The 14,437-nt window shown below is 38.4% G+C and overlaps 3 protein-coding genes across 3 annotated transcripts; all 3 read left to right on the forward strand.

Annotated features, from left to right (window-relative positions):
- Window positions 1–881: 881 nt before the first annotated feature.
- LOC124387876 (aggrecan core protein-like) lies at window positions 882–1,944 on the forward strand. Its single transcript, XM_046852485.1, has 2 exons — window positions 882–1,640; window positions 1,745–1,944. Exon 1 carries the CDS (start codon window positions 913–915, stop codon window positions 1,636–1,638), a length of 726 nt encoding a protein of 241 aa, XP_046708441.1. The 5' UTR covers window positions 882–912; the 3' UTR covers window positions 1,639–1,640; window positions 1,745–1,944.
- A 2,451-nt stretch (window positions 1,945–4,395) lies between these two features.
- On the forward strand, window positions 4,396–5,508 carry LOC124387921 (aggrecan core protein-like). Its single transcript, XM_046852526.1, has one exon. It carries the CDS (start codon window positions 4,554–4,556, stop codon window positions 5,271–5,273), a length of 720 nt encoding a protein of 239 aa, XP_046708482.1. The 5' UTR covers window positions 4,396–4,553; the 3' UTR covers window positions 5,274–5,508.
- Window positions 5,509–7,494: 1,986 nt separating this feature from the next.
- LOC124387857 (macrophage mannose receptor 1-like) lies at window positions 7,495–8,240 on the forward strand. The gene has a single exon (XM_046852452.1). It carries the CDS (start codon window positions 7,514–7,516, stop codon window positions 8,231–8,233), a length of 720 nt encoding a protein of 239 aa, XP_046708408.1. The 5' UTR covers window positions 7,495–7,513; the 3' UTR covers window positions 8,234–8,240.
- The last annotated feature ends 6,197 nt before the right edge of the window (window positions 8,241–14,437 follow it).

The following is a 14,437-nucleotide window of genomic DNA, read 5'->3' on the forward strand; positions in this document are numbered from 1 at the left end:
AGTGCACGACTATTCAGTGCCTTATAGAGATTTAACTGGAAGTCATTGAAGATTAAATAAGACAGTGGTGACGTGATCATATTTTCTGGTTTCTGGTCTTTCTCTTACTAATTCCAACAAGAAGAAACAAGAAACAAGCCCCAACATGTACATGGTGTATTTTTGGTTATATAAACAAGTCTGAAGTCATAACATGGACAAGGAAAATTTCTACAAATTAGGTTTGTTCAGTTTGTATTTGAGGTAATTTATTCAAATAAAGTGTGCAGATTTTCTTCACAAATGGGATGTTTTCCCTTTTTAATTTGACTGTTAAGGCTTGAGAGATGCCGAGGTGCATTCGGTTTGTAGTCTTGAAGAATGGGTGCTATTTCTTTTATTGTTCTTAATGGAGTGTATTGTTCATGGAATTTTTATTGTATGTTTATGGTTGAAAAATTAGTCATGTTTTTTTTGTATTTTTGATCATTTACAAACGGGCCAATCAAACATGTTACAAAGGACAGGGCAAACTCAAAGTCAGAAGGGGCACAAATGGAAACCAGGCTATAACACACTAAAAACCACAATCACAAAACTGAAATTGAGCATCTTTTAAGCAAGATTTATACGGACTCTTCAGTGTGACATCATTTATGAGGGGTGGGTGTGGCTTCACTAGGTTGACGTGCAGAAAGTCCATGACCGGAGTCTGGAATGACACCTGCACAGACTAGGCATGCAAACCCAACACATACCATACGAAACTGCCACAGAGTTAATTCATTAAGGGTGAAATGAATGCCTCTGAGCTTTTAGAGGTGATACAATTTTGCATGGGTTGTAAATTAGCTCTCATCAGATATGTGGAGAACAGAGAGTTTACAAAGACTTAAGCAAACATTCACAGAGCTCAGGTGCATCGTAGCAGAGATGAAGTTGTCCATTGTCTTTTTCCTCCTGCTTTGTAGCATGGCTTTGTGTCAAATAAGAGAATATATCCTCGTGTCTGAAACAAAGACTTGGGATTCTGCTCAGAAGTATTGCAGGGAAAACTATGTGGATCTCGCAACCATCACTACAAACGAGGAGAACCAGATGTTGATAAAGTCTGCAGCTGCATCCAACATTTTGTACTTTTGGATTGGACTGCACAAAATCGCACTTGATTCAGACATCTGGGAATGGTCTGATGGAGAATCAGCTAATTTCTTCAGTTGGAGTCCTAACCAACCTGATAACTACAAAGGAAAAGAGGGTGTCGTCATAATGTCTCAGAAAGGCTGGAACGACGTGCCTTATACACGCATTTATCCATTCTTTTGTTCCTGGAGATTTGTTTTGGTGAATGACAGTAAGACCTGGGAGGAAGCTCACGAGTACTGCAGAACTTACTACACTGGCTTGGCCAGTCCGATCTCTACAGCACAGCTAACCCTGGCTGGGAATGTGTTAGCGCAAACCCAAACAGTCAGTGTGTGGACCGGCCTGCACTTTGTGAACGGACAGTGGATCAGTATGAGCAGGTCGCCGTTGGAGGGTCTGGTCTCGCTGCCCTCATGCCCAAGCCGACACTATCGCTGTGGAGCTCTGAACACCAAGACAACTATTTGGCAGAACAGAGACTGCAGTGAGAAGCTGAATTTCCTCTGCTACTGAAGGTAAGTAACAGACATACAGTACAATTCACATTTAGTTTAATGTCTCATAAAACTATGATTATTTTTGATCTCTTGTTTGTTCTTTGTACAAATGACTTCCACAGAGTGGTAACTCACCCCTTAACTCTCTTCTTAACACAACACTTGCTGAGAGGTGAGATGTGAACCTTCTACCACATCTACTGATTTCAATACACTGCAGCACGATGCACAAGCCGAGGGTTCTCGAAAAGCACTTAGTGGAAGTCTGGATTTGCTCTATATCATAGCTCTATTTTCATTTAATTCTTATTAAATATGTCAATTTAAAATACCTATTGCCTGCATTTCCTTTTCTGGTGTATAATATTGAAATGTGTTATGTGCACTATGCGTTTTAGGTTTGTGGGGGTTTGTATATTCATATCTTAAGAAAATTGTTAATCAATAAATGACAAATCTTATGCTTTATCATTCTGTTGATTGTGCATATATTTAATGTATTTTAACTTGTTTCAGTCATTTTGACACTCCTTGTCAGACCCACCATGAAAATTCACAGAGAAGACAACAAAACAAAAAACCCTGTTATATAACCCAGTTTTATATTTTGGACACTCTTGGGATTCTCTCAGTTAGCCTCCTAAGGTAGTCACCTAGAATGGTTTTATAACAATCTTAAGGAGTTCCCAAAGGTGTTGAGTTCATCTGTCCAACTCATCCCGAACAATCACAACTGGATTTAGATCCGGTGATTTGTGGAGGCCAGGTCACCTAATGCAGCACTCCATCACTCTCCATTTTGAATGAATAGCTTACATTTACATTTACATTTAGGGCATTGAGCAAATGCCCTTATCCAGAGCAATGTACAAAAGTGCTTTAAGTCAACACTGGTTCACTAGGTTTCTAACTTAGGATACAACATATGAGAAAAAAGGACAGTTGATTGTCCATGGTTACCTTTTGGGTGTGAGAGGTGATCAGGGGAGATCAGAAAGTTGTGAAGAGATATCCTAAGATCCTGACCTTGATATAAATCACCTGGGATGACCAGTAGTTCAGTTTTGCTGGGATTTATTCTCAACTGATGAGTGCTCATCCATGATGATATGTCCACCAGACATGCTGAGATCTGAGCTGAAGCTGTGATATCTGAGGGAGGGAAGGGGAAGATGACTTGAGTCATCAGCATAGCAGTTTAAAGAAAACCAATGTGAAGATATGACTTTGCCAAGAGACTGAGGACCAAGAACTGAGCCTTGTGGGATGCCAGTGGAGAGTCTGTGTGGGGCAGATGTTGAGCCCCTCTATTTCACCTGGTATGATCAGTGGTGGAAAAAGTACACAAAGCAGGAACTTGAGTAAAAGTAGAGATACAGTAGGTAAAATATTATTCTAGTAAAAGTAAAAGTGTCCCCTTAAATTTTAACTTAAGTAAATGTACAAATGTATTTGCCTTGAAATGAACTTAAGTATCCAAGTACTTTGATTTATTATGGCTATAATTCTCCTTTATATTCCTATCATTTTTATTACAAGACTATTTGCTTTTAAATCAACAAATCTCAAATTTAGACTTATCAGAACAAAGGACATTTGACAGATTTACTAATCTAATGTCCATTTTCATTGCCGAGTCTTGGTAGCTGAGTGGTTAAGACATTGGAATACTAATCGGAAAGTCAATTGTTCAGATCAGGGCACCACCATGCTGCCACTCAAAGGGCCTTAACCCTCACCTGCTTCATTGTAAGTAGCTTTGGATATGACGTCTAGAGAATATTATAAACTTCTTTCTAGCTGAGCTGCTAATGGTCCTACATCCAAATGCTTCCCCTTTAAGTGCGCTGTATAGGGATTGTCATAATGTAGCCTATGCCCTATATAGTGCAGTAGATATTATTAAAGTGGTTATATCTTCAAAAAACAAGCTATTCTGAAGTAAAAACTGTATTATTGTTACCAATGGTCTTCTGTTTAAAGGATTTTGAGATGCTTTTCAGCGTACTATTGCAGTAAATAGTGATTACCACAACAAGACTGTGTAACAGTTTCTTCCCACAAGCCATCAGGCTTCTCAACACACAGAACTGAACAGAACTCACACACACTCACACACACTCACTTACACACGCACACACACACACACTCACTGTGTGTTACTGTTACTGAACTGAACTGTACAACCTGGACTAAACACATTCATCACTCATCTCGATCCACTCCATCACCATTTATATATTTATTATTATTTATACTATATTCAGTACAATGTTTATATTCAGTACAATGTTTACATGCTGTTTTTGCACCTTTTATACTACAGTATAATGTTTACATGCTGTCTTTGCACCTCCTTGCTGCTGTTTTTTTGCACTACATTGCTCTTTCTGTTTGTATTTTCTCCTGGGTATAGTTTTTACATTCACCTCACACAGTACTGTATATGTAAGTATACAGTAGGTTTACTAGTCGGCGCTATACTTGGTTTTTGTCTTTTGTCTTGTCTTGTGTTGTCTGTCTGCACTCTGTCTGTCTGTACTGTTCTTTTGTTTGCACTGTTTGCACCAGGCTGCACTCGATGCACTTTATGTTGTTTTGTTGTTTTTGTGTAGCACCAGGGTTCCGGAGGAACGTTGTTTCGTTTTACTGTGTACTGTGTACCACTGTGTATAGTAAAAATGACAATAAAAGCCACTTGACTTGACTTGACTTGACTTGATTACCATACTTGTTTGGTCACTGCCACAGAGCCCTGGTAAGGAGTGCTGGCTGCTTCTATTCATTAAGGGTGAAATGAAAACCTTTGAGCTTTTAGAGGTGATTCAATTTTGCATGGGTTGTAAATTAGCTCTCATTTGCTGATTGTTTACAGAGAGTATACAAAGACTTAAGCAAACATTCACAGAGCTCAGGTGCATCGTAGCAGAGATGAAGTTGTCCATTGTTTTTTTCCTCCTGCTTTGTGGCATGGCTTTATGTCAAATAAGAGAATATATCCTCGTGTCTGAAACAAAGACCTGGGATTCTGCTCAGAGGTATTGCAGGGAAAACTATGTGGATCTCGCAACCATCACTACAAACGAGGAGAACCAGATGTTGATAAAATCTGCAGCTGCATCCAACATTTTGTACTTTTGGATTGGACTGCACAAAATCGCACTTGATTCAGACATCTGGGAATGGTCTGATGGAGAATCAGCTAATTTCTTCAGTTGGAATCCTAACCAACCTGATAACTACAAAGGAAAAGAGGGTGTCGTCATAATGTCTCAGAAAGGCTGGAATGACGTGCCTTATACACGCATTTATCCATTTTTTTGTTCCTGGAGATTTGTTTTGGTGAATGACAGTAAGACCTGGGAGGAAGCTCACGAGTACTGCAGAACTTATTACACCGGCTTGGCCAGTCCGATCTCTACAGCACAGCTAACCCTGGCTGGGAATGTATTAGCACAAACCCAAACAGTCAGTGTGTGGACCGGTCTGCACTTTGTGAATGGACAGTGGATCAGTGTGAGCAGGTCGCCGTTGGTGAGTCTGGTCTCGCTGCCCTCATGCCCAAACTATCGCTGTGGAGCTCTGAACACCAAGACAACTATTTGGGAGAACAGAGACTGCAGTGAGAAGCTGAATTTTCTTTGCTATTGATGGTAACAGACATCTACTAAATCAATCATGATTCTGCCTCAAAAACTGATTATTCATGATCTTTTCTGCTCTCTATGCACAGATGACTTACACAGAGGAAACTCTCTGCTTGAAGAGCAATGCCTGCATAATACAGAGAAGCAATTTAACCATTTTTATATGTGTAGTATATCATGTAACATCATTGTTAAAAAAAGTGCTCTAGAAATTATATTACATTTTATGACCGCCTGATTCTGACCTGGTTCAGGGCCATCATAACCAGACGGAATGCAGAAGGGCCCTCCTAAGAGCCGTCTTAACTGGCGGATGCTTTTATAATCTGATTAAACAGGGGTTAATGCTTTTGCTCAAGGGGCTCCGTAGTGGCTGTCTGGGATTCCCACTTGAACCCAACTCAGCAGTGCTATTTTAGGCTAAATGACTGACGACTCATGAAACCCAAAGCAAGACAGAAATACTATGGATGTCTCGCATCAGTTATCTGTTTGATAACAAATTGGTTGTGCTATTTTAGAAGCACTTTTAAAAAGACAAAAGCTGTTTTAACAATTTTCAGTACGGTACAACTTTAAGCGATTCGTTGAAATCTTGTGAACAAATCATGTAACAAAAGACTTCTGAATATAGCCACCAGAGAGCGCTGTATCTTCAAAATAACTTTCTTGTCTTGTAATATTTAGTTCTGAATCAGGGTATCGTGGATTTTTAAGGACAGTTTGAGAATTTAGTGACCCCAGTTATTGAAATCCCCACTAAGACGTTCTGATCACAAGGTCATTTGTTCAAATCCCAACACCACCAAACTTGGCGATGCTGAGCCCGTGAGCAAGCCCCTTGAACCTCAACTGCATAGTTGTTTAAATAAGATAATAAGATGGTAAATTGATGGCATATTGTAAATGTAACACACAAAAGCCAAGAACTAACTTGCACACAGGATTTATCTGAACATATTAAATTGCATGCACATACATACATACATGCACCCATACATTATATCTAACCATTTATATTCGTATTTATTATTAATTTCATTATCATTTATCACAGTTTTCTTGCATATATCCGTGTAGTAGAATCTGTACATTTTGCATGTATGTTTTTCTGACTGTAACTTGTGTATGAACCTCCACAACACACAAGTCTTAAATCCTGACAATTGTTTCCTGTTTTACGTGTTTTAAAAGACGTAATAAAAATGTAAGTAAAAAACATTCAAACTAATTTCATGTTCTTGTTTTCAGTGACACTTGTTGAGCATGTTGTTTGTACCCTACAGCAGATTTTATGAGAGGCGCTGACTGAGCTAAGCAAAGCAACAACGTCCTTGAATAAACAATGCGAGAATGGGAATAAAGGTTTCGTTTTTCTCTCCAGTGTGCTCTAGACTACTGCAGAACGTACCACCCAATCTCTCTAGCCCAAAAAAGCAACAGTGTCAGTGTCAAAAAGCAACAGCAACTAAAATCTAAAAACTCTATTACTCAATTCCTGCAGGCCTGTCCCAGTCCCATCACCTGATCTGACATGGATGTTGGAAGGGATATCACCCCTTCCCACCAAAATGCCCCAAGTTTTCACACTTGATGGACAGTGCTGGACTGGTGCCTGATTGTAAGCCAGGTCTCAAACCAGGTCCCAAACATAGTCTCACCCAAATATATGTCCCCTATCTGTCTCCACTTTCAACATAGCAAATCTGGAGTGGTTTAGTTTAATATTCAAATGAGTACATTTAACTACAGAGCCTGCAGGTGCCATCACTGTGAAAAAACAACAACAAGCTGTTGTGTCTTGCTGCTGTTTCCTGTGACTTCGAAATCTTTTCTCTAAATATGCTTTAGGACAACTATAACTCTCCAGTTAAAACCGCTTGGAAAATGCGTTTCAAATTGTGTTTGATTAATTGTGACGCTGTTTTGCATCGGTTTTAAATGAGCTCTATTTTTTCAATTTTTTCAATTATTGTTTCAATCAATTCTATCCAGAGCTCAGATCATAGCAAAAAGAAAGTTTGCTATTTATCTGCGCTCTGGTGTCGCTGCAACGTACCTGTATTTCTGCAAAGTGCTGGCTGATAAGAATGATGTCACTGAACACATCATTAAAATATTGAATTCCTCCAGGTCTTTGCACTTCAGGTTTGCATGTGTTTTAAATGAGCTTTCGTTATACCTTCTACAAAGTCTTGGAGACTTATATAAACATTTACAAAGCTCTGACACTTCCTTTTAAAGATGAAGTTGTCCGTCGCCTTTCTCCTACTGCTTTGTGGCATCGCTGTTTGTCAGATAAGACAATATATTTACATAAATATTTCAAAGAACTGGGATTCTGCTCAGATGTACTGCAGGACGAATTATGTTGATCTGGCAACCATAACGACCGATGAAGAAAACCAAACATTGATGAAGACATTAACCAGCAAAACCCATATTTGGATTGGCCTAAACAGAGCAACACCTGGATTAGACATCTGGCAGTGGTCTGATGGAGAACAAGCTCATTTCTTTAATTGGATGTCTAAACAACCTGACAACTACAACGAAAATGAGAACTGTGTCATAATGAAGCTCAATGGCTGGAACGATCTGGCCTGTGAATATGCTAATCCTTTCTACTGTTTCTGGAGATTTGTTTTGGTGACTGACAGTAAGACCTGGGGAGAGGCTCGTGAATATTGTAGAGCACACTACACCGGCTTGGCCAGCCCGATCTCTAAAGAACAACTACAACTGGCTGAAAATGAATTGTTGCAATCAAAAACAGTCAGTGTGTGGACCGGCCTGCAGTTTGTGAACGGACAGTGGATCAGTATGAGCAGGTCGCCGTTGAAGGGTCTGGTCTTGCTGCCCTCGTGCCCAAGCCAACGCTATCGATGTGGAGCTCTGAGCACCAGGACAAATATTTGGGAGAACAGAGACTGCAGTGAGAAGCTGAATTTCCTCTGCTACTGATGGTGAGTAACAGACATCCAGTACAATTCACCATACTTTGATATCTATGTGTTTGATGTCTCAGAAACTGTGATTTATACTGATCTTTTCTTCTCTTCTCTCTCTCTCTGTACAGATGATTACTCTCTCCTTTATTTATGCCTCGGAGCAATTTATCCCTATTTAAATCACTTTTTACTGTAGTAAAACAGAATTGCATTCATATGTTGTGTTGTTTCACTGTGTTTTATTTTCCTGGTAATGGTGATATACTGAATAAAATAACATTGTAGAAATCTTTGTAGAAATGTTTTCACACACACTTTTGGTCATCTCTGACTTTTTGTTTGAATTTTATGCTAGAAGGAAAATAAATCTGGTTCCTTTCAATGTTTCTTTATCAAAGAGGGTTTTCTTCCCCCTTTTTTCTGTTGCTTCTGGATTGTTCTTTAAGGATCTAAATTTACATCCGGATTTCGGTAAATCTGCTTTATAATCTGCAAGATCTAATAAAAGTTGCCACCTGCTCGCTCATCAGGGACGAATTTACACAGCAAGGACATATTATTCATTCTTTCAAATTCAATTCAAACTCAAATGCAAATTTTATTTGTCACATACACATTTATACAGTATGTATACGAGTACGACATGCAGTGAAATGCTTTTTTGTGACTGTCCAACCTGTAAACATGAAAAAAAAGAAATAGAATATAAGGATAAAAATTAAGTAAATAGATAAAATAAGTATAAAAGTATAAATACTAAGTATAGTATAAATAAAAAAGTATAAGAAAACTAAAAAGTATTACAAAAAGGTTCAGATTTATATATATATATATTTTGCCGGAAACGTGTACCCACTTCCATACCCACTTCCGTACCCACCCTTCTTCTCCTTATTTCGGCTTCTCCCATTAGGGGGCGCCACAGCGGCTCATCAGTCTACATAACCCCTGTCCTCTACATCTGCCTCTTTCAAACCAACTACCTGCATGTCTTCCTTCACCACATCCATAAACCTCCTCCTTGGTCTTCATATTTTCCTCCTTCCTGGCGGCTCTATCATCAGCACCCACTCTACTCACCAGATTTGGCCGGATTTCATCTCTTCCCAAAGATGAAGGTGCTTGAAATGCTTTTGGAGAGGAGGAGAGAACACATCCATGGGAGCACCAGTGCTGAAGGTGTGGCTGCTTCACGTGACTTTCCCCAAAGCTGGTGATCTAATGACTGATAGAGCTAGAAACAGAGAGCTGGGTTTGTTTGGTCTGGAGGAAGGTTGGGATGATGATATCAAATGCCGAACTGAAGTCCACCAACAGGATCCTCACACAAGTCTCTGATTTGTCCAGATGTTGCTGGATGAAGTGCAGTCTTAGATTCAATGTTTCATCCACAGACCTTGGTAAGCAAAGTGAAGGACTTCCAGCAAGGGTCCAGTGATGTCTTTCAGACAATATATTTTAATATTTATACAGTATATAACCCTGGCTTCAGTGTAATCCCTTTGCATCATTACATCAAACTCTTTTTGTTTTTATTTGTTATTTACTATGTTTGTTTGCCCTACGGGTGAATTAACAGGATTCAGTGTTCAATGTACTGCAGCCAGCCAGTCCTCTGGGGCAAAAGCTTTTGGTTTTAGTTTTTGACCTAATACAGAATTGACAAATTCTAGAAATTGGGTAATAATAAATACATTGCTGCTACCAAACAAATTTTGATACGAATTTCCATACAAAGTTTTCTCTGTTCCTTCTTGTGTCTATAGCAGCCAATACAACAGTCTAGACTTCATTCACAGACACAAACATGGTAGACATCTTTGAAACTATGACCTGAGGCTATTTAATAAAGTCCCACAAAACACCATTTACCTTTACCAGAACCTGCTAAAAATTTACATGTTTATTTACATTAATGGTGTTTGGCAGACACCTTATTCGAAATTTGCTTACAAAAGTGCTTTTTAGTCTACATCAATAAATATATTCTAATACCTATTGATTAGGACACAGATTAAGAATACCATCAAAAACGTCTAAAATTCTGTTGGGACAGAAATTAGAAAGATATTTTTGGTTCAATGAACAGTGCTAATTTAAGAAATGCTCAGATGTTATTGGACGACTTGGTTGTTTGAACGTTATGTTGATTGTAGATTGTCCATGTTTTTCGACTCCTATAGTCTTTTTAGCACTGATTAACAGTGTATCCCATTGTGGAACAGACCACTGGAGCTACTTGGATGACTTAACATTGGCGCATATTGGACACCCCTGTTATCTGGACATCTAGTGGTCTGTGAATGTGTTGCTCACCTAATCGATGTACTTTGGTCCCCAGAAAAATGGTGTTTGCAGCATATAATCTGGTTTGTAATGATCATTTTTGGTTTATGTTTTGTACTAAATTATCTGATACTAGAAACCACAAATAAATGGCAGACTTTAGTATCTGGAAAGAAAATTATTATAAACAACCTACATTTCAAATGGAACAATAAAATATATAAAAAACAGCTTTCAGCACATTTGCATTGGGTGAGTTTTGTCTTACAAAGCACTCACTCAGCCTGAACTATTATAGGAAAACATTTTTATTTTGCTGGCGGGGTAAAAAGTGTTTAAGAGCTAAACAAGCAGTTTAGTTACACAACCAGAGATTTAATTACATTCAGTTTGACTGTAATGTTAATGATGAAAACATGAGCATTTCACTTCAAAGCTGCTCTAAACTTCCTCAATGTGATTCCCAATTCCTGCTTTACAGTATACTGTCTCTATGGGGACTAAAACATATTGGTTTCTGTTTTGCACTTGGAGAGAGACCTTTTATAGCACAGGTGAGTTATCAAGGCTTCATCCAACCATACCCATCATCTCCAGCAGACGATTACTTCTACAGTACTCAAACAAACACCGTGAGCAGGATGAAAAAGGGATGCGAGAGGTCTGACACTTGTCACTGCAAGTTCGAATAAGTACATGTGGATATTTTGGCTGTTTTACATGTGTTGTAAATGAGTTCTCATTAGGGGTTGTGAACATAAGTGGCAAATACATGAGTGACTATTCACAGAGCTTAGGCGCATCATGGCAGAGATGAAGTCCTCCTTCGTCTTTTTTCTCCTGCTTTCTGGCATGGCTGTATGTCTGAAAAAAGAATATATATTCATGCAAAATGCAATGAACTGGGCTTCCGCTCAGACGTACTGCAGGACCAATTATATGGATCCGGCAACTGTCAGTAATGATGAAGAGAACCAGGGGTTGGTGAAAGCTGCAGCTGTGTCTAAAAGTTTATATAATTGGATTGGGATGAACAGAACTGAACCTGGATTAAACATCTGGCAATGGTCTGATAGAGAACCAGTTAATTTCTTTAAATGGTCATCAGGCCAACCTAATAACTACAATGGAATTGAGAACTGTGCCTCGGTGAGTTCCGGTGGCTGGCATGATGTGGCCTGTGCAAATGCTCTTCCATTCCTTTGTTTCTGGAGAGTTGCTTTAGTAAATGAAAGCAAGACCTGGGAGGAAGCTCGTGAGTATTGCAGAATGCACTACACCGGCTTGTTCAGCCCGATCTCTGAAGAACAACTAGCCCAGGCTGCAAATGTCATAGCACAAACACAAACAGTCAGTGTGTGGACCGGCCTGCACTTCGTGAATGGACAGTGGATCAGTGTGAGCAGGTCGCCGTTCACAAATCTGGTCTCTCTGCCCTCATGCCCAAGTCAGGACTATCGCTGTGGAGCTTTCAACACTGAGACAAACATGTGGGAGAACCATGACTGCACTGAGGAGTTTAATTTCCTCTGCTACTGATGGTAAGCAAAAGATATCCAGTACAATTAATCAGGATTATGTAGATGCAAAAATCTCTGTTTTTCCATGGTACTGTAGTTTCTAGAGCTATCCACCCTTTATTAGAGACTTATTAACAAAAAAAATTGTCACGATTTTTATGTATCTTTTTTCTTTTTTTATACAGATGCCTTTCTACGAGGAGAACAGTCTCCTGTGAGAACAAAAATATTAACCGAACTAAAGATGTAGTACTAGATATGTATTTAATGCAGTGAAATGATCATGTTTAGTCACAGATATAACATTCAAACACTTTTCTAATTAGTTGTTGGTCACTTTTAAAAGCTTTGTGTAAATTGGAATTTCTTAAAAAAATACCTGAAATTTTTTTTCCCTGTAATTGTTGCTGGTGAGTTGAAAAGTGTTGAAAATCGACCAATGCAAACATACTGAAAACGGACATCAGGGTTGATTTAGATGTACCATCAGAAATGAAGGTTTAAAGAAAAATCTGTTATCGGACTTGATGAAAACCCACACCTGCTTATTAATGATATTTTTGATAGAGATTTATTTCTAGTACATTAAAACTGTGTAGTTCTGTTTCCTAAGGGAACCAGGCATCCATGAGCCAATAAGTTCAACACACCCTACGACATCGATTTCCACCTAATTTGATTATCCACCATTTTGGATTTTTGTCAAAGGTTTTGTCATTTGGCATGTCACTGTCAGAGTAAACCTTACAACATTAATTAAAGAATTTTAAATACTCAAAATGCCCGTTTTTTTATACTCAATTTTGTGAGGCTGCCACAACTTTGCTCAGGATCGTGAACTGAGCCTACACCTGGCAGCACCATGGCAGCACCACCTGCTGGTCAAAGGTTACAACAACCTGCTGGAAATGCTTTAGAATCCCACCACTGTCCATGGTCAAAACATTCACATCATCAATTCTGTACAATTCGCACATGAATCTATTTGTCTTAAGTTATATGTCTGCATTCAAGTGATTCATTAGGCAACAGTTGTGTGGATCATTGAGTTCTTTGCCCCCAGAAATTCAGCTTGTAGCTTTAATTTAGATTTTTATTTGACTATTGTTTAGACCTGAGTTTTGAATCGGGTAGAAAAAGTTTGTTATGCACTATAACAATAAACACACTTAATGGTACATGCATTAAAAATATCTGAAATGGATGCATCAGAATATTGCTGGAATTTCAGTCATGCTTGAAAACATTTAAACTGGAATAGCTTTGGCTTTCAAAACCTCACTTACTGCCCCATCAGTGGAAATAATGTACTTGTGGAGAATAATGATGCAGACTTTATCATTTACCTCTATGATAGTTTATTGTACTTTGTTAAATTAGAAAAGAGGCTACTTCTGCTACTATGCAGGTTGGTTCCTCTTCAGGTGTTGTGTAAATGAGTTTGTTGTCGGACCTGAGAAAGCAGAGGCACGAGTAAACATACACAGAGTTTAGACGCATCACAGCAGACATGAAGTATTAATTGTTTTCTTCCTCGTACTTTGTTGCATGGTTGTATGTCAGAAAAGAGAATATACTTTTGCAAATTATGTTGATCTGGCAACCGTCACTACTGATGAAAAGAACAAAAAGGTTGATGGGGTTTGCAGCCATTGCTCCTAGTAGTTAGATTGGGCTGAGCAGTTCGGCATCTGGATTGAACATCTGGCAATGGTCTAATGGACAGTCAGCTAATTTCTTTAAGTGGTCACCAGGCCAACCTGATAACTATACAGAAGGCTTCCCAGTAGAACAACAGTCTCCTTTGAGGAAAACAATTGAAATGAACCTGAATATTTATTGAAGAAATCAAACCAAATTCCATTCGCTTGTTGGTTACTTGTAATATCCGCTTTTGTTTATGTTCTATTGCTTGTTTATTCAGAAATTAAAGTTGTTTATTGTAATGCAGGCATAAACAAAATATTTTAAAACAAAATATTTGTTACTGGACTTAGTCCTGATATTAATATTAATAATATTCTATTCCATGATTTCTATTATGCATGCATGTGGACTGTGGTTATTAATAAAACTGAGTGAACTTGATATCATTGGACATTTGAGATGTATTGTAATTGTACAGTAAGTGAAATAAATACATCTGGCCAAACCTTCAGATATGGTGTTGTGTACCAGAAAACTGACTTACCGTTCACAGAGCATTACTTTTTGCATGACGAATGTGTAATGATGTAAGATTATTTAAGGAGAGTTGTTAAAATCTTATTGAGGCAATAATACTGATACACAATTAGTTGTACAGATTTAGTCATAATAAACATAAAACACTTTTTTTTTTAGCTCCATTTAGCTTTTCCAATGGCATTCTCTCATCAGATTCACGAGGTAGTAACCTTGAATAATTTTGA

This window comes from Silurus meridionalis, chromosome 6 (genome assembly GCF_014805685.1).
Source record: "Silurus meridionalis isolate SWU-2019-XX chromosome 6, ASM1480568v1, whole genome shotgun sequence".
Taxonomy (NCBI): Eukaryota; Metazoa; Chordata; class Actinopteri; order Siluriformes; family Siluridae; genus Silurus; species Silurus meridionalis.

What these genes read in the sequence shown, in the direction of transcription:
- LOC124387876 (XM_046852485.1), top strand. Translation starts at nt 913, where the DNA reads ATGAAGTTGTCCATTGTCTTTTTCCTCCTGCTTTGTAGCATGGCTTTG.
- LOC124387921 (XM_046852526.1), top strand. Translation starts at nt 4,554, where the DNA reads ATGAAGTTGTCCATTGTTTTTTTCCTCCTGCTTTGTGGCATGGCTTTA.
- LOC124387857 (XM_046852452.1), top strand. Translation starts at nt 7,514, where the DNA reads ATGAAGTTGTCCGTCGCCTTTCTCCTACTGCTTTGTGGCATCGCTGTT.